Source organism: Pimephales promelas, chromosome 7, assembly GCF_988280905.1.
Source record: "Pimephales promelas chromosome 7, fPimPro1.hap1.1, whole genome shotgun sequence".
Taxonomy (NCBI): Eukaryota; Metazoa; Chordata; class Actinopteri; order Cypriniformes; family Leuciscidae; genus Pimephales; species Pimephales promelas.
Window position 1 is genome coordinate 8,531,745 of NC_142775.1, and position 19,195 is coordinate 8,550,939.

Here is a 19,195-nt window from a genome sequence, read left to right on the forward strand (position 1 = left end):
GATAAGTTGCTCTTCGTCATACTGCAGTCACAGCACTCCTTCTTTTATTGCCGTGTATTGCTGCTTCCTGCATCATATGCGGTTTTCTGTCAATATTCATAAAGCCATCATGTCATGCACGTGCTCTGCAGAATAATCCTGTCTAAACCTGCCCCTGCAGACCAACAGGTTCACCCTGAAACAGATCAGACAATCCATTACTGAGGATCGTGATTGGCTGAGAGAGGTTTGGATTGAACCCTCTTAACCTGGTCTTCTGCAGATGGATGTCACTCTGGGAGAGCTCAGACTGTTGGTTTATAGATGGCAGTGATAAAATTCATGAAATAATATTGTAGACTACAAATCACAGTGCTGGTCAAACTGTTCACAAAGCCCTAGCAACAACTCAACATCTTAACAGCCACATTGTAATGCCCTAGAAACCACTTGGAATGCATCCTAGCATTGTGGCTGTGAGTTTTTCCAAGGGCAAAACCACTCACATTTTCTTCAGAAACTCAAAAAACTCTGTTGGCTGTTTAAAGGATGCATTTTTTGTGTGTTTACTTGTATAAATATTAAATACTATTTTTGTTTTCATATTCTAGTAATCAGATGCAGGAGGTTGAGGTGACTGTAGGAGGGTGAAAATCCTGGAAAAGATTCACTAGCAAACGTGTGCTACTTTAATGTTTTCGAAGGAGCATCTTCAGTTACCACAGGGCAAATATGGGCGTAACCTATAACGCCTACTCTATCGTACTTAATATCCAAATTTACAAGGCGTCTAAATTATTAACATGATCAAAAGTTTGCTGAAAAGTCTGTTGTACACAATCTTCTGTCATCTCACTGCTAGCCAACACATATGATGAAGGATACGCTGTCGTTTTCAAAACCATTAGTATAAAACAAAACGTGCAGGAGATCGCTAAAGTATCAAAGAATAAACGCAAACCCCACAATGTATCAATAGTTTTCATTACCCTTCAAATTGCACAAATCGAAAAACTCCTATATATCGCAAAACAGGCCCACATGAGGTGGTTTTTCAGGCAGTTTGAAAAAGCAATGTTTTGCAAAACTGCAATGGAAACAGTTTTTGCGCATTTACATGTCATCTGATGTAGATGGTTCGGTATGTTTGGACAGAAGACGAGACAAGTATACCCGCTCACAAGTATCTTTTCTTGCCATTACTGCTTGGATAACGCGCCTACTGTATTTGCCATGATTTTTTTTTTAATTTTCAGTCACATAACATCGGTTAATGGAAAGGTTAACATCATCGCTTTTTTATTGACATTTAGAAAATATCTCAAAGGTTTTGCGCAAATCTGTAATGGAAACGCGGCTAATGACAACCAACAAACAACTGAAATCTCAGGGCTATAAATACATGGGACAAACTAAGGAAACCAAACTAGACACGGGTAAAATGAATATGTGTAGGAAGGAGGAGTCAAGTGGAAGGCTGAGGTGTAGCCGGAGGCCCGGAAGTCCATGTCAGAACCAGGGTTGATGATGAACCAAGGTGGATCTGGAGGTACTAGGGAGCTCGAGGGATGACGGACCACGGTGGGGCCGAGGGAACTCAGAGCTCTGCACCAAATTGTATATTTTGCTCAGATTTGATTTTTTTTTCTTAAAAAAAGGTTTAAAAAATATTAAATAAAAAAAAAAAACATGTTGATTTGCTTGCTCTCTTTGCCATTTCTGTTTGATTACAGTGTTAAGTAAAATTTCAAGGACAGAAAGTGTCTGTGTTGACATCCTATAACATGGATCAATGGTTCAGAACACAGTTGCCAATTTAAATGGATTTTAGCGAAGGCTCTGAAAGCCATATGTGTTCAAATACCACAAGTCATGTGTAATATGTGGTTGTGATATCTGAGCTTGAGTATTTACAAGCCATTTTATTTCCATATGTGAAGTCAATTGCAAATATTAACTTAATGAAGAAAATAATGAAGGGGAGGATTTTTTTTTTCAGTAGGAATTGATTGGGAAAATCCTAAATAATTACCTTTAAAGGAGAACTCCGAACAATGAACCTTTGGTCTAATAAAACATCGGTACATAGTCAACCGTTCTCTGAGATTTGTTTTCATGATAATCGAATGTAAAGAGTTTTATCTCTAAAAACTGTTTAGCGTATAATGCTAGTAATGGGGGCATTCACTAAGTAACAAGAAATCGCTAGTTTATACCACTAACAAGGCTCAAAATAGCCCCACACTAACGCTGTAACATAATGAGGCTCCATACATGCAAAACGAAGCATTGAGAACTTTGTAAGTGTACAGACCGTTTAAGATACTTTATGAAGAAAGTTCACTTCGCGTATACAGACAGGAGCCATCTTAAAAAATAGAGTACATACAGAGTACATAATCCACACTGACTTTCACCCTGCTTTCTCTGTTCCAGCGGTGATGTCGCGCACCTACGAGGCTCCAGGTGAAATGGGGAAGGCTGTGATTATTCCCAAAGATGAGCAGGACAGAATGAAAGATCTCTTTAAGATTAATCAGTTCAACCTGATGGCCAGTGACATGATCACGCTCAACAGGAGTCTGCCAGATGTTCGGCTAGACGGGTGAGCACGTGTGTGTTTGTACAGACAAATCATGATCACATTAATGACTCTAATCACAGGATCCAATATGCTGCCAAAATTCCAAAAAACACAAATCAGTTGTCCTTTGTGTTTTATGAAGAATACAATGACAAGAAACTCAAACAAAAATAGACTTTTTATGTTTCTTTTTTAATGATATAAACAGCAATAATTTGTCATTTCTATAGTGAAAATTACCTACCCTATCTCACGACCAATTCGTACGAATTCGTACGAGTGATTCAAAAGTGGCTAATTCATACGAATTCATACGACCTCACTTGTACAAATTTGTACGATTTGTCTAAACCCAGGTGACGGTTATGTTTAGGGGCAGGGTCAGGGGTAGGTCATTCGTACGAATTCATACGAATTGGCTAATTCGTAAAATATGTACGATTTAGCTAAATCGTACTAATTCGTACGAGTGAGGTCGTACAAATTGTTACGAATTAGCCACCTCGTAAAATTCGTACGAATTCCCGTGAGATCGGGTTGAAACTACAGACATTTATTAGTACATTAGTACATTTATTAGATGAATGGCATGTGTGCTTACCTTGAAATTCATGGTTACATTTGCCATCAGCCCTGCTAGCCTGTTTGAGTTTGACAATTAAAGTTTTACATGAGAGTACCTGTCTTCGTGGAAACAAATTAGCCTCAAGGACTTTCCACAATGAAATAGTTTCAGTGTAAAAATACTATTTGTATGTGATTTTTCTCATGAACCACTTATCAAAATGTTATAATACAAGGCCCCAGGTATGAAGTCATTTTGAACTAAATCTGGCCATAGCAAGGTTTGTTAGAAGTTTGCTTCGGTGGTTCCAAACATCTGACCAGTGCATACTTTCTAGAAATCTTTGCGCTGGCTCTTTAACCTTTAATATTCTATTGGTCCATGATGATTACATAATAGGTTGGTGTGCTCTGGATGCAAGAGGGTATTTGTCATCGCAGTGGTAACATTTTTGTGGTTTTGTACACATGCATTCTAAATCTAGCAATTTTTCTGGGAGAATAGGGTAAGATTTGGAATTGATTAGATGTGTTTGTGTTTGTCAGTTGAGCTGATATATTGTACGCAAATATCAACCAAAAATACACAAGCCCAATTAGATGACAAAATAAAACATAACATGGAAGTTTGGATTTTTTTAAGGTCAATACATATATTTAATTTGCACTACACAGTCCCAGTCCCTTCTCGTGGCATTTATACGCCAAAAGTGTTTTTTTCGTGTATATGGTACGCACTAAAAAACCCTGGGTTAGGTTTAGGGGGGAGGGGGGTGGGGAGTTCGTGCGTATTGTACGCAAAAAAGTGCGTGTCATATGTACGCGAAAATCGCGTGCCATATACACGCAAAAACTGTTTTTGGCGTATAAATGCCACGAGAAATGACATTCGTGCCATAGATACGAACTTTCATGAGATCGGGCTGAAAACATCTGTCCATCTGTTTTGGAAATTTAAAATGAAATGATTTGAGTTCAAATGTTTCAAACATCCATTTTGTCATGCACTCTAAAAAATGCTGGGTTGTTTTAACCCAATTTTGGGTCAAATATGAACAAACTCAAACATTGAGGTCAAAATGTAATTTAAAAATGTAACCCAATGGCTGGGTTTGTCCATATTTTACCCAAAATTGGGTTAAAACAACCCAGCATTTTTTAGAGTGTGAGATATTTTTTTATTAACGTTCAACAAGAATAGGTGGTAAGGATTAAAACATAGTTTAGTTACTGTTTATTATTATTATCATTATTTATAATTGTTAAAGCCAGATTATTGTACAGTAGTTTCCTGAAGCATTAACTGTCACTACATTCCCTTAAGATTGTAAAATGAAGCATTGAAGTCAAACAAATGTGAACAAAAATGCCATATCTTTGGTAAACTGCAGAGCAAATGCTGCTTCCAAGAGAATCATACATCAGCAAATGCAGGGAGGGGTGACATCCTTCAGTATGCTGAACAGTGGCATAACTCAAACGCACCAGATGAATGTGGCATGTTTTGCTCTAACAGCTCTCTGGGATTTCATTATGTAACTCGAATGGCTCTTTGGATTCTGTAAACAAAGACCTTTTTCATTGCACTGAGAAAGAAAGAGGGAGGAGAACAACTGGGTTTTTTACACTTCCTGAAGAAAATTTCAGTGGTGCTTCCTTTATGTTTGCTAAGGTGTTATTTGGAGTGGTTTTAAGATGTGTTGCTTGGCTATTAAACATCATTGTTATGTGATTGCTTACCAGCCCAAGTTAATAGAGCCTACCTCCAAGTCTAGAAATTCTGGTCTCAAAAGATACATTGCTCTGGTCTCTCCTTAAATTTAAGTCTGTGGAATAATTTTGCTATTTTATCATCTACCAGGTGAAAATTGTTGAAAATGTCAGATCACTTACAAAACTAATAGCCAACAAGCTGCTTGATTTGAGGAATCATTTATGCCAATACCACATTGTGGAACGAGTTACATGCTTAAGTTTGATAATTTGTGGTTATGGGTTTGTTTAAATCACATCTATGAGCAATAGAAATAGTGAGGGTGGCCACTGGCCATAGCAAGCACTATTCATGAATACTTTAGAAAATCATGTAAGAAAACCTTGGGGTGAAATTAAATCAATTTGTCTCCTAGAGCAACAACATTGGTGTAATATTGCAGTGAAAAAACTCAGCAGCTCTATTGTTTGTGCAATTCACTCACTGCATCGGGCAGAAATCTCCTGTGGGTCACTATGGTATTCATAGATAGATGCTGCACGCCATCATCTGTAATCTGTCTCCAGTTTGTACCCTTTTGCCCCCATCCTGTCTGTGCACACAAAGAGAATCAGAAACCCTTCCCTAGCTACTCATCCATCTCTTTTCATTTACTCTCATATTCTTTCTTTTTTTTTAGCTCACTCCATCTCCAATGCAGTTTCATGCTTTATTCAGGATCTCTTGGTGATGCTAGCCACTAGCTATCTAGGTGATGTAGCCACTAGCTAATGTGGCTATATTAGGACAGCAGCTGAATACATTTGTTAGTTGTATACAGTCAATACTCGTGCATAATACACTTGACAGTCCTTTTTATTCACTTTATGGAACAGAAAGACCAGATTATGTTACTGAAGTGATTTAGGCTTTTACTGTGGGAACCATTTCATGCTATTTTTATATAATTAGGGTACGCAGAGGGTCATTATCTTGCTTGATAGATAATTAGATGCCATTACCATGTTTCTTGCAAAAAGCATCTTTTTTCATTGAGAGCCGTTTAATAGTCATCTATCTAATTAAAATTTGCAAGTAACATATTTCTCAGTCTGCTGAAGAGGATTTTTTTTGTATGAAATCAATGTTCACTATCATTGTCAGAGATCAACAATGATTTAATGTTGTATTAATGCAACCTGGGACAAATATGTCTTGGAAGTGTAAGACTGGAAAACTGGATCTCAGTTTTGGTCTCACCAGTGCCCTCTGAAGACAAATGACATTGCTTGCAAAATTCACATTTGACACCCTACCCCCTCCCTCTGAACTACATCTTTCTCTCTCCCTCTCTCTCAGTCAGTCAATGACACTGAGAACTCACACAAGAATCTGGTTTTAATGTGAATGTGATAATCATTAAGGAGTGTTTGATATCATTTAGAAAGTCTCAGGGTAACTGGTAATATGTCTCATTCCCAAAGAAATAAAACAAAAGGTAATAAGGTTTTAAGAATATAGAAATATCTTGAACACAGAAGGTGTGTCTTTTAGTTAACACCTTCTGCCTTGTTGTCTGAATGCAAATTACAACCAAGCAAATGGTCTGCCCCCAATAAACATGGTTGGGGGATTCAGTAACTTTCCATTGTAACCTGGTGATTTACATATCAGGTGAGGTCTGATTATAAAGGGAGATGTAACTAGAGTTCGGGGCTGCCTTTTTGTATTCAGATCAGTCCATGATGTTGTGTCTTCAAGGCTCAGCTCATGTAGCCTAATATGTTGGGTAAAGCTCTTTGTTCTAGAAACATTGATGGTTTGCATTCATTATCTTGTGGAACTGTAATAATACATTTACCTCACATAATAAATTGTTATATTTGGCTATTCTAACAGACTTAAAAGGAATAGTCAAGCATTAACATATTAAATGATGCACAGATATCATTGATAAACCCTTTTCATTTTATGGAGTCAGATGAAACGAGTTAATACATAAGATTTAATGTATTGCAAAGTATTTAAATTTAAAAATGTATTTAATTAAGCATCACTTTGCCATGGGAAAGACGGAACATGCTTGAAACATTCACCACGAATCGAATTCCGCCATTGGGTCGATTTCGTGCCGGATTTTACAAAAGCTAAGCACAAAATGCTACAATGATTCACAATATACTCTATTACCATAACAAAGTTTTAAATTTGTATTGCAATTTTAACCTTATGGTCTTTTCCTTTCACCACATAACTATTTAGTAACACACAAGATATCCCATATATACTAAATAGCTAATCTCATCTGCTTGTTTATATTGTTACAAAATGTAAACTATATTTGTGCCCGCCCTTATGTTTACCTGCATACATTCAGTACACAGTAGAAAGCAATATATACTAAATAGCATCTTGGCTGCTTGTTTGTTTGTGTCGCCACAAAATGCATTCTATATTTTATTACCCAGCTCTAATATGCTAAATGCAAGGAATAAAGATCTTTACATTTCATCAACATTAACATCATAATTGTCTTTTAAACTGCTTTGAGACAATATGTATTGTGAAAGGTCAAATAAATCTGACTTACTTGACTCTGTCTAAACATTTTTCTGTTCTTGTCTGTTCCTCAGCTGTAAGACGAAGACATTCCCCGATGAGCTTCCAAACACCAGCATTGTGATCGTGTTTCATAATGAGGCATGGAGTACACTCCTAAGAACCGTACACAGCGCCATAAACCGCTCGCCCAGACACCTGCTGCTTGAGATACTACTGGTGGATGATGCCAGCGAGAGAGGTCCTAATCACATCACTAAATTTACTGATTTTATTAATTATGCTTCCATGTTGAGTTGTTCACATGGTATCACTCTAGCAGTCAGTGGCAGAATAACTTAGTGTAATTCTAAAACCCGGAATCCAGAAAAGTTGGGACATTTAGTAAAATGTAATAAGTTCAAGAATCTAATTTGTTAATTTTTTAACCTTTATTTAACTGACAAATGTACAAAGAAAAAAAATATCCAATGTTTTCTCTCACTAACTTAAAGGGTTAGTTCACCCAAAAATGAAAATTAAGTCATTAATTACTCACCCCCATGCTGTTCCAACCCCGTAAGACCTTCATTCATCTTCGGAACACAAATAAAGATATTTTTTATTTAATCTGAGAGCTGGATCACTCCTCCATAGACTGCCTAAGGGACTGGCTCTTGACGGCCCATAAAGTCATTAAAGAAAAGCTTTAAATATTCCATGTGCCTACAGCGGCTCAATTATAAGTTTATCAAGCGACGAGACTACTTTTTGTGCGAAAAAAACATAAATAACGACTTTATTCCACTATTCCATTACTTCCTTATGGGCGCATGCGCGAGAACTGAGACGAGGATGTTCTCATTCGTCTACTTCTTGTTACCGGCTGCTCACCGCTTAGGAGTTTTACCGCCACCTACCGTATAAGATGATGTGCTGATATAGCTGGAAGCGCAAAACTTTCTGTTTACAAGCAGAGGAAGATGCGCGCTGTACATACGCTTTTCAATTAGCGTATTTTCCGCACTATAAGGTGCACTTAAAAGCCTTTAATCTTCTCAAAAAACGACAGTGTTCCTTATAATCCGGAGCGCCTTATATATGGATCATCATTTTATACGGTAGGGGGCGGTAAAACTCCTAAGCTGTGAGCAGCCGGTAACAAGAAGTAGACGAATGAGAACGTCCTCGTCTCAGTTCTCGCTCATGCGCCCATAAGGAAGTAATGGAATAGTGGAATAAAGTCGTTATTTATGTTTTTTTCGCACAAAAAGTAGTCTCGTCGCTTGATAAACTTATAATTGAGCCGCTGTAGGCACATGGAATATTTAAACCTTTTCTTTAATGACTTTATGGGCCGTCAAGAGCCAGTCCCTAGGCATTCTATGGAGGAGTGATCCAGCTCTCAGATTCAATCAAAAATATCTTTATTTGTGTTCCGAAGATGAACGAAGGTCTTACGGGGTTGGAACAGCATGTAATTACTAATTACTTAATTTTCATTTTTGGGTGAACTAACCCTTTAAGTGTATTCTGTAAAATAAACCAATTTAGATTTGTATGGCCACAACACACTCCAAGTTGGGGCAGAGGCAAAATAAAAGTGTAAAAAGACTATAGATATCTAAGCAGGGGCGAAAATTTCATCAAAATGTTTGGTGGGGGGGGGGGGGGGGACAATAAACATAACAATTCACCTTTGGCTAAGCCCCGCTCCCCTTAGTTACTGTTTCTACATCCGTCAAACTTCGTCTGCGCACTGCATGGCTTATGTTTTGGGAAGGGAAAAAACAGACACCCCCCTCCAACCTCTCTGGGAAACACGTATCTGTGTTACAAATGCCCGAGGCACAACCTTTAACCATAATTTGGATAAAACTACGACGGTAATAGCCTGCCGAGACCAAAAATATGAGACGCCTGTGTTGAAAGTCAATGAAACGCTGTGGAAAAGTGTCCGACCTCTGTGGGGGCTCGTTCTTGGCTGCGCTGTGATTGGTGAATCTACATTCTAGGGCGTGGCTTAGCCAAAGATGAATTCTCAAGAGCAAATTTTGAAGGGGACACCAATAATACAGGCAAAAAACAAAACAAAAAAATACAGAGGAAAGCCTTACTACTATTATTAGTGTAGCATGGAGACCATTTCATTATACTTCTTAAAATTTCTTTCTGGTTTAAACCAGCAGTGAATCTGTTTACATACTCTCCTCACGCAGCGAGCGACTCATTTCATTTCATTCATTGACTCACTATTTAACTATATTAAATGATATAAACCGACTAAATCACAGTGAAAGCGTTAAAATCTAAATTCACGGCGCACCCGGACTAGTCTAATCTACAAGACTAACGTTACATCACGTAGTAGTGTATGTGTACACTCTGTGTGTTTGTGTGTGGGGTTATACTGTATTAAACAAGCTAGGTAAACTCATAGACTATTATAAACAAGGAAGGGTAACGTTATAATCGCTAACATAGCAGACTGCATCAGTGGCAAAAGTACATTGGTTACACAATCATATATTTGTTTTTTGACATGATTTATTATAATGACTCAGCATAATCTATATTAAAGAGAAAATAATCACTTCATCCGATGTTTAAAGTGAATAAAATAACATTGAATAAAGGGGGTCGCACGGAGGAGAAGCGCAGCGCCGTGCCGCGTCACGTCTAGGACAACTCCAGGTATCGCACACCGGACGCGCACTTTCTCATCAGTGTATGGCCAGCAATATTGTAATGTTTAATGACATGAAATGAAAATAATGTCTGTTCTATGTTATTATTGTACTGTACAATTAAATACAATCGTTGCTGAGTCTGCCGTCTGAAAACTTTACCCCAGAGCATCCGTTAACTGAATGAATTAAGAATCTCACCTGAAAAATCCAATAACATCAGCAATTATCATTCAAGCAGCTGATTTCTGTAAATGAATGCAAAACTAAATGTATATTGCAGCATAGGGCGAAGTCAGGATCCATCAGCACCGATTTGAGACAAAAATAATTTAAATTGTATATAAAACTATGTAAATGGCGCTCTGTGGCGCAGCAGGGTTTTGAACACGGTCCTGAGCCGTCGCTGGGCGCCGCGGACAGTCACCGAATGGCGCCGCCGGTGTGTGTACACTCATAGAGAATAATGTGTTCGAATTTTAAAGACGTGGTGCTGCGCGACGCGACGCTGCGCTTTTCGTCCGGTGCCACAACTACTCAAAAACTACGTTCTTCTCTCCCGCCACCGGAATGTGTGTATCTGAGGTAAAAGGGGCAGAGGCAGTGAACAAACGCACTGTGAGGCAAGGGAGGGGGGTCTCAAAATGTTTAGAACGCTTTTTTTGTTATTGCCCCGTTTGCATTTTTTTAAATTTTATTTCTTAATTATTTTAAGAATATCATTACATTATTTACAATACACATATTTTAATGTTTTTTTTTGGGGGGGGACAACCCTCAGATAGGAGTCGTCCTGAATCCCCCGTTCCCCCCGCGTTTTCCGCCTATGTATCTAAGTTAAACTGTTGAAACAGTCCACAATGGGGAATTGGTAATAGGTGAGCGTATCGTGTTTAGGTATAAAAGGAGCATCCACCAAAGGCCGGTCTTTGCAAGCAAGTCATGGCTTTGTGCCAAATTTCATGAGAGAATTGTCAAACAATTCACCAATCACATTTCTCTATGCAAGATTGCACAGACTTTATGTTTTTCACCTACTACCATATATAATGTTGTGAAAAGATTCAGGGAATCCAAAGAAATCTCAGTCCGTGTAGGCAGGGCAAGGGCAGGAGACCTCTGTTGAACGTTTGTGACCTTTGACCCCTCTTACAGCATTGAATGAGAAACCATCATGCTACCCTGTTAAATACAGCCACATGTGCTAGGAGTACTTTGGAAAACTGTTATTACTTAACACAGTCTGCAACTGCATCAAGAAATCCAACTTGAATCTATGTTACACAAGGACAAAGCTATACATCTGTTCAATGCAGCATTTTATGTACCCCAGCTCCTCTCAGATTATCAAAAATCACAGTGGAAATATGTTCTGTGAGTCCATGTTTCAGCTTGTTTCGGGGAAAAAAACTGCTTTTGAGTTTTCAGTCCCAAAGACAAAAAGGACCATCCAGACTTTCATCAGTGAAAGGTACAAAGCAAACTTCTGTGGTATGGGGGTGCATCAGTGCAAACGGCATGAGTGTAAAGGCACCACTGGCGTGGATGCATATATTAAGTTTGTACAGAGACATATACAGCCATCAAGATGATATCTTTCCTGGGCAGCAAGACAATGCCAGGCCTCATTCATCATGTGCTACAATAGAGTGGTTTTGAAGACACTCTACACCATAGCGTGGATGTGCTTGACTGCCTGCCTTGAGTCCAGATCTGATTCTTCTTAAAACTTGCACATTCATGAAAAAAAAAAAAAAATTCCCCCATGGACTGCAGCTATCTTGTATCAGGTGATATAGACCCCTTTTGCGCCGACGTCACAGTTACGTCACTGCGCTAGCTGCAGGCAAAACAAAGTGAAAACTGGAGGCGGTCAATGCAAAACAGCACAGATTCGGCTACATAATAAGGAGCTTAAATAATTGTTACTATTATTAAATGTCATCTTGTTGTGTTGTTTGGTGCAAGAATTGATGAAAAATGAATATGCTGTATCTGGAACTTTTATTTCTAGAAAATATTCACATCTTTAAAATCACACTGTAATGTCACTCTTTACATTGTCGTGGTCTCGGCGCTGGCTCTGCAGAACTGCGGATCATACACACAAGTCTTGTACAGGACCATATAGGCATCTAAAGATTTGTATGCCTAAGTTTCTCTTTACGATCGGTTTCTCTATAAGGTAGGTGTAGAAGTCAGGCCACTCACCCGAGGTGACGTACGTTAATCCTGTCAGATCGTCCATGCATTGAGTGAGCGTGTAGGCGGCTACAGGTTGGCCAATCTGGTTCCGTCCGTTAAAAATAACTTTTGGAAATAACAATCGCGGTCCTGGACACTGAGTGACCTTACACATTAAGATAATATCGGATTTTCTCCAGTCATTGTTAAAAAACAATCTAACAATCCTTGCTAACTAGCGTTAGTGAAGTGGCCAGATGGATCTTTCTGCCTCCACCTAAGCTCCGCCCACAAAAAAACGTCACCATGTTTACCAACGGTAAAAGGGTCTATTGGACAAAAATTTTACTTGCAAAACTTAACAGTAAGCATCCTTAATTCCCAAACATTTAACAAGTGTAATTAAAAGGAAAGGTGATGTAACACATGACCCTGTCCCAACTTTTTTGGAGTGCGTTGCTGCCATAAAAATATAAATTGTTTATTTAAGTTGGTTGATGAAAACTTTTAGTCAGTTAAATAAAGATTAAAGATAATTAACAAATCACAGATTCTTGAATGTCCCAACTTTTCTGGATTTGCGGTTGTACTTTCTATACAGTCCATTAAGTTCATAAATGTCATTCAGCTTCTTAGATACCTCATTAACATTAAACATTAAGATGTGTTGTCCACCATAAATCATCTATGTAGATCACATCATCTTTTTTTTCTTCTTCCAGATTTTCTAAAGAAGAAATTGGAGGACTATGTTGCAACTCTGGAGGTTCCAGTCCGGATTTTGAGGATGGAACAACGATCCGGTTTGATTCGAGCGCGGCTGAGGGGTGCAGCTGCCACGCGAGGTCAGGTCATCACATTTCTTGATGCCCACTGTGAGTGCACTATAGGCTGGCTAGAGCCACTGCTGGCCCGAATCAAAGAGGACAGGTGAGTGAACACTACACTCCTGAGTCTAGAACTTTGAATTCTATCCACCTTATTTTTATCATAAGAGTTGGCACTGCCATGTGTAACTTGAATGCGTGTGGCTTCTTGTGTTATTTGCATTGTTTTACCGATTACACTTTATCTCTATAGTACACTTTAGACATTATATTTACTATAAGCAACTTTTTTTTCAACTAACTCTCATTAATTTGCAACTACATGTCAACTGTTATACTTTTATAAACTAAAAAGTGGGCCAGTTTAGTCCCAAGTAGTATTGAACTAGTAGTATACTTACAAGTATACAAGTATACTTACAAGTATACTACTAGTACATTGATATTAGTATTTCTTACTACATAAAATATACTTAAAATAAACTTGAACTTGAACTTTTTTGTAAGGGCAAAAGCAAACAAATGTTCCCAGCCCCCTAGGCTATAATATTTCTGGTACTATGTTTTTTTATGTGTACATGTAACAATTTTACTCTTGGTTGTGTTTGCTGTTCTCGTCAATAAAGAAAATGTCGATGGAAGAGGCCTCAGGATGCTTTATTCGCTGCAGAAATACACAGAGCACAGTGAATTATTTAGGGTACACGTCTCTCCCCTTCAATCAGCACACTCGTTAGAAGAGCGAGAGAAAGCACATCCGAATCCATCAATGGAAAATGTGCTTCTCAAGATCTTACTCAATTAATAGTTACAAAACAAAGACAAATTAAATAAAATCACAAAATTTAGTAAGCTACAAAATACATGTCACTGTTATATGGCATAAGAAATAATATACAAGGAAAAATATAATTTCCTCACAGTTTACTCATATCAGTGAATTAATTAGATTGAGAAAAATGTCAAAGATTATACACAAATAAATTGAAAGAAAAAAAACGACAACAATTTTGCATACAGACCTCACTTTTTAGTATGTATTAAACTCATAAAAACTTGATATTAAACACATTTCAAACATTTCTCAATATAACAATCAAACACAACTGCTAAAATACACAGAGCACAGTGAAATGTTTGGGATACACGTCTCTTCCCTTCAGTCTGCCCATATATATAATGGAGAAAGCTAGTAAGCATCGATAAAACACTCAAAATGCAATCAATCACTTTAAATTTTATTACGTTTTTACATTACACTGAAGCATCTTTATCTCATGAAATATATTGATGAGGTAGTTTTATTCACTTCAAAATGCTTGTTAAAGAGCGAGAGAAAGCACATCCGAACCCGTCAATGGCAAATGTGCTTCTAAGGATTGCGTTGTTAGCACATTTCACATCGGAATTATCATGTGTGTCACCAATATACTGTATGTGCCACTTATAAAAAAATCTGCATAAATGGTTCCCAATAGAATTAATTATGTAGATTGTATCATATAAATCAGTACACAAATAATACGTTTTGATGGAGTTTATTTTATACTTTTTGAACAGCTACATATTCCCTGCTGAACTTCACAAAACTTGTTCAATACAGATAAATAACTAATTAAAGCTGCAAGCAGCGATGAAAAGGGCCCTCGCACCCGTGCTATTCCCACGCATGCTTTTTGGTGGACCCCCTTAGCCTCCAGTGTATGACTGATAGACAACAATGGTTTGACTGAAAAATGTCAAAATTTAAAATACTGTGGAAACAAAGTCACCTACATCTTGGATACCCTTGAGGTAAGCTAAAACATATCAAAAATTAATTTCAAAAGGAACTATCCCTTTAAAGCATGCAGTGATTCGTCCAATGATTAAAAAATCTAACCTGGATCCTTCTGTTGTGGCAAATTTTAGGCCAATTTCTAATTTGCCATTCGTTTCTAAATTTCTCGGAAAAAAAAATATTCTTTTACAGTTACAGAGTTATTTAGCTGAGAACTCATTATTTGAAATATTTCAGTCTGGCTTCTGAAAATATCACTCCACAGAGACTGCATTGGTCATATATTAAAATATAATGATATTTTAATTACTTGCGACTCTGGTGATTTTTCAGTACTTGTTCCTCTTGATTTAACAGCAGCGTTTGATACTATTGATCACACTATCCTAATTGACCTTCTCAAGGACTGTGTAGGTATAGGAGGTACAGCTTTGAAATGGTTAATATCGTTTTTAACAAATAGGAGCTTTTCAGTTAAGACAGATTTATTTTCCCGTCAAACGAGAATCTTTAAGCCTATAATGTCTCTTACAGCATGCCTAGAAGAGGTAAAGGTATGGCTTTCTTTAAATTTTTCAAATTTTAACAAAAAGAAAACTGAAATCATTATTTTGAAATCATTATTTTTCATTATCCGAGCTATCAAAATCTGTAAACTTAAATCTGGGGGAGATGTCTGTGTATTTGAGACCCTGGGTGAAAGATTTAGGTTTTGTTTTAGACAATAATTTAAAATTTGATCGTCAAATAAATTTGTTTCTCCGTTTTCCGTTTCTCTCTTTTAAAGATCTTGAGAAATTAATTCATGTATTTATTTCAACGAGATTGGACTATTGTAACTCATTATATCTGGGAATTAGTCAGCAAACACTATCTCATTTACAACTTGTCCAAAATGCTACGGCCTGTTTCCTGTGTGGTAAAAAAAAAGAGAGAGCATATTACACCGATCCTAAGATCACTGCACTGGTTACCGGTGTGTTATAGAGTAGAATTTAAAGTATTACTTTTAGTTTATAAATCTTTTAATGGATTAGCACTAACGTATCTAGCAGAATTATTAATTTAACAAAAGCCTGCAAGGTCTCTATGCTCCTCAAATCTGGCCCTACTGTCCATCGCAAAATCGCGGTTAAAGCGCAGAGGAGATCGAGCGTTTTGCATCGCTGCACCCAGACTTTGGAATACTCTCCCAATTAACTTAAGACAGGCTCCATCTCTTACTATTTTTAAATCAAAGCTTAAAACATATTTATTTTCAAACGCTTTTGATTAAAGACTTTGTTTGTATAGACCATTTTGCAAGATGTAAACAACACTGGTCCAGACCCAGACAGCAAACTGACATTGAATCAAGGTGGAAACGACGTCTCTCATGACATTGAAACAACGTTGATTTTGCTCATCGAATTAACGTTGAACCAACGTCAGACGTGGCATTCTTCAAAGCTAAATGAAAATCGAAAATTGGTTTGCTCTCATAACGTTGAAACAACGCGTTGATTTCAAGTTGATTTTCCGTTAGTTTTGAAAGAATGACGCGTCTGACGTTGGTTCAACGTTAATTCGATGAGCAAAACAATGTCAGATCAACGTTGTTTCTATGTCATATTTCCACGTTGATTGCTATCTGGGGAAGCACTTCCTGTTTCAGTTTTTTAACACTACATAAAAGTTACAACCAACAGAACATATAAAATTGAATCAAAAAGTTAAACAAACATCTTTAAGATTTTTTCTTTACATGTGAAATAAAGAAAACAGTTACAAACTGAAACAGGAAGTGTTTCTGGACCAGTGTTGTTTACATCTTGTAAAATGGTCTATATGTATTTTATTTGTATTTTATATGTGCTTTTTATAAGTTCCTTATTGATGTGTGAGTCTATGTGGAAAGCACATTGGTCAACAACTGTTGTTTTTAATAGTGCTATACAAATAAATTGTCATTGTCATTGTCAACACTTGTAAATATTGTGTCCCAAACCACTACTTTGATTTCAAAATGAACGTTACTTTAATTCTGAATGTTGGCTTTTTCAACTTGGAGTGAGATCACATGCGGTTGCCCAATTTAACTGTCTCCTGTATGCTCTCTTCCACTGTCTCCTCCTCTAATCTGGCAACCTTTTTAGGGGACTTAGCCTTTGGTGCCCAGAATGATAAAATATCTTTTGCTTTTTCCCTGACATCTTTGAAAAATACAAATGCAATGGGAATGATTACTGTATGTTTTGACAGGATATAAACCATTACCCAGAGCACTCTGCTTTAATACATATAGCCTTAACCCCCTGGGGTCGAGCGTATCGCTGGCGATACCAGCTCACTTTTTTTCTTATAAGAGCAAAAGAGACTCAAATTACTCTGCTGATTTTGATCTTACATATAAGTGTTATACATCATTTGATCCTGTTAAGTGTCTAGTTTTTTGCATGCTCACAATAAAAACAAAGTCTTCTGCTTTTTGTCAAATAAATAAAAATAAACATGATGCACGTTTTACCTTTTTTCTCTCAGTGGAGTTTATTCTGAAACGCGTCCGAAAAATGAATTGTAACTCAGTAAATACTTGTCACAGAGACACGAAAGATTTATATTCTTTATATTCTCTTTTAAATTAAGTTATTTATATGAAAAACAACTATTCCTAGTTGATGTTATCTGTATGAAAAGAGAGAGATGTCAGTCTTTTTCCTTTCACCTAATTATAGCTTATGACGTGTTAATGTGACCCCGCCCACTGAGAGGGCACGCTATTCAAACTCTAATGTTGAGGCAAGCCATGAAAACTCCCAGCTGGATAAAACATTCAGTTATACAAATCGTACCTCGACAGCTGAGAGGAATAATACTAATCTAATAATCCTGGAAAAGTTACCTCAGATGGTAGTTTCATTGTGAGGAGCACACAGATAGAGCTGATGTAAGGCATTTATTCTTAAGTGCTTTGTTCTAATTGCGTTATTGAATAGTGTCTGTAAACTGCAAAAAGACTGTTTAAATATGAATCAGGTGTCTGAGTGTGTGAATAACGAACGAACGCAAGGATTTTCAGAAACTTTCATTTTTTGTTTTTTTCAATAACCACGCATAAACAATTTTCTCTCAAAAATATAAACATGTACATACATGTTGCTATTATGGTAGCCCTGTTTGTGCTAAATAGAGTGTAATTTCACCTATACCATTAATATGTTTATAAGCAACTGAAAAAGCACAAATGTGAGGGCATCTCAAAACATCTCAAGCACCCCAAATACACCCTAGACCTCAGAGGGTTACTGTAACTAGAAAGACTATTAATGCAGTATAATACATAATTTAAAATAAAACAAAGAAATACATCTTCTTTCCTTCCCATACCCACTATCATTTCCCTTAGTTTCAGATAATGTAAGTCAAAGCTTCTGGCCTGGTTGCTAAGTAGTTGTAGAGTTTTTGACTGCATCAATAATAATGTATATGATGGGCAGTGTTGCCACAGTTACTTTGAAAAAGTAACTAAGTTATTTTACAAGTTACTTGATTTTTAAAGTAACTAAGTTACTTTACAAGTTACTTGATTTTAAAAGTAACTAAGTTACTTACAAGTTACTTTTATTAGTTACATTCAGCAGTTGCCGACAACACACCCTCAACATAACGACCTCAACATAAAAAAAAACACACAACGTCAACATAAAAATTATAACCGGTTTTGCCAACATTCACTTTATTGGAAGTGTATTTTTAACAGTAACATCAACAATCTATCTCCTGTCATTGAAAGTTTAGCTTAAAAACTATTTCCTGAAAAAAACATTTTTTACCAAAAAAAAAAAAAAAAAAAGTCTTTCTTGACTTAACTTAAGTCTTTCTTCACCTCACTTAACATAAATACTTGTTTTTATAAAAAATAAAATAAAGACAGCCTTTCTTGTCTTCACTTAACATAAATACTTGTCTTTATAAAAATTTAAAATATAGACTATAAAATGTCTTGACCTGAAATATTTAACAGTTAACACTGTGACAAAACTTACTATTTATAATCTACATTTTTTATTTTTTTATCTTTATTTTTTATCTTATGTTTAATCCCATGAGTTAAGGAGAGAGGCGAGTAAAAACCAGTGGTTGTACATCATTAACAGAAGCTTCTCAAACCTCTCGGGTTGAAACGAAGGCGACCGTGTTTAATCGCAGCATTTCCTCCACAACAAACTGCCCGACCAACTTCTTCAACTCCCCCCACTTACTGGTTTTGCAACGAAGTCCAGCTTTTGCTTTTGTGGTGGGGAACCTGCTCTCTGCTTCGCATCACCTGGCGTGACTTGCTCTGTAAGTTTGGCTGTGCGGTGCTGCGAATCCAAATGT

At 37.0% G+C, this 19,195-nt stretch overlaps 1 protein-coding gene across 4 annotated transcripts in view; it reads left to right on the forward strand.

The window, feature by feature from the left end:
• Positions 1 to 19,195, forward strand: part of galnt13 (polypeptide N-acetylgalactosaminyltransferase 13) — a 102,567-nt gene that overhangs the window by 18,371 nt on the left and 65,001 nt on the right. For all 4 annotated transcript variants that reach the window (XM_039663986.2, XM_089133031.1, XM_089133032.1 and 1 more), the window contains 3 exons: positions 2,416 to 2,584; positions 7,454 to 7,620; positions 12,952 to 13,159. In XM_039663986.2, the coding sequence (XP_039519920.1) occupies positions 2,416 to 2,584; positions 7,454 to 7,620; positions 12,952 to 13,159 (544 nt within the window). The remainder of the gene's footprint in view (positions 1 to 2,415; positions 2,585 to 7,453; positions 7,621 to 12,951; positions 13,160 to 19,195) is intronic.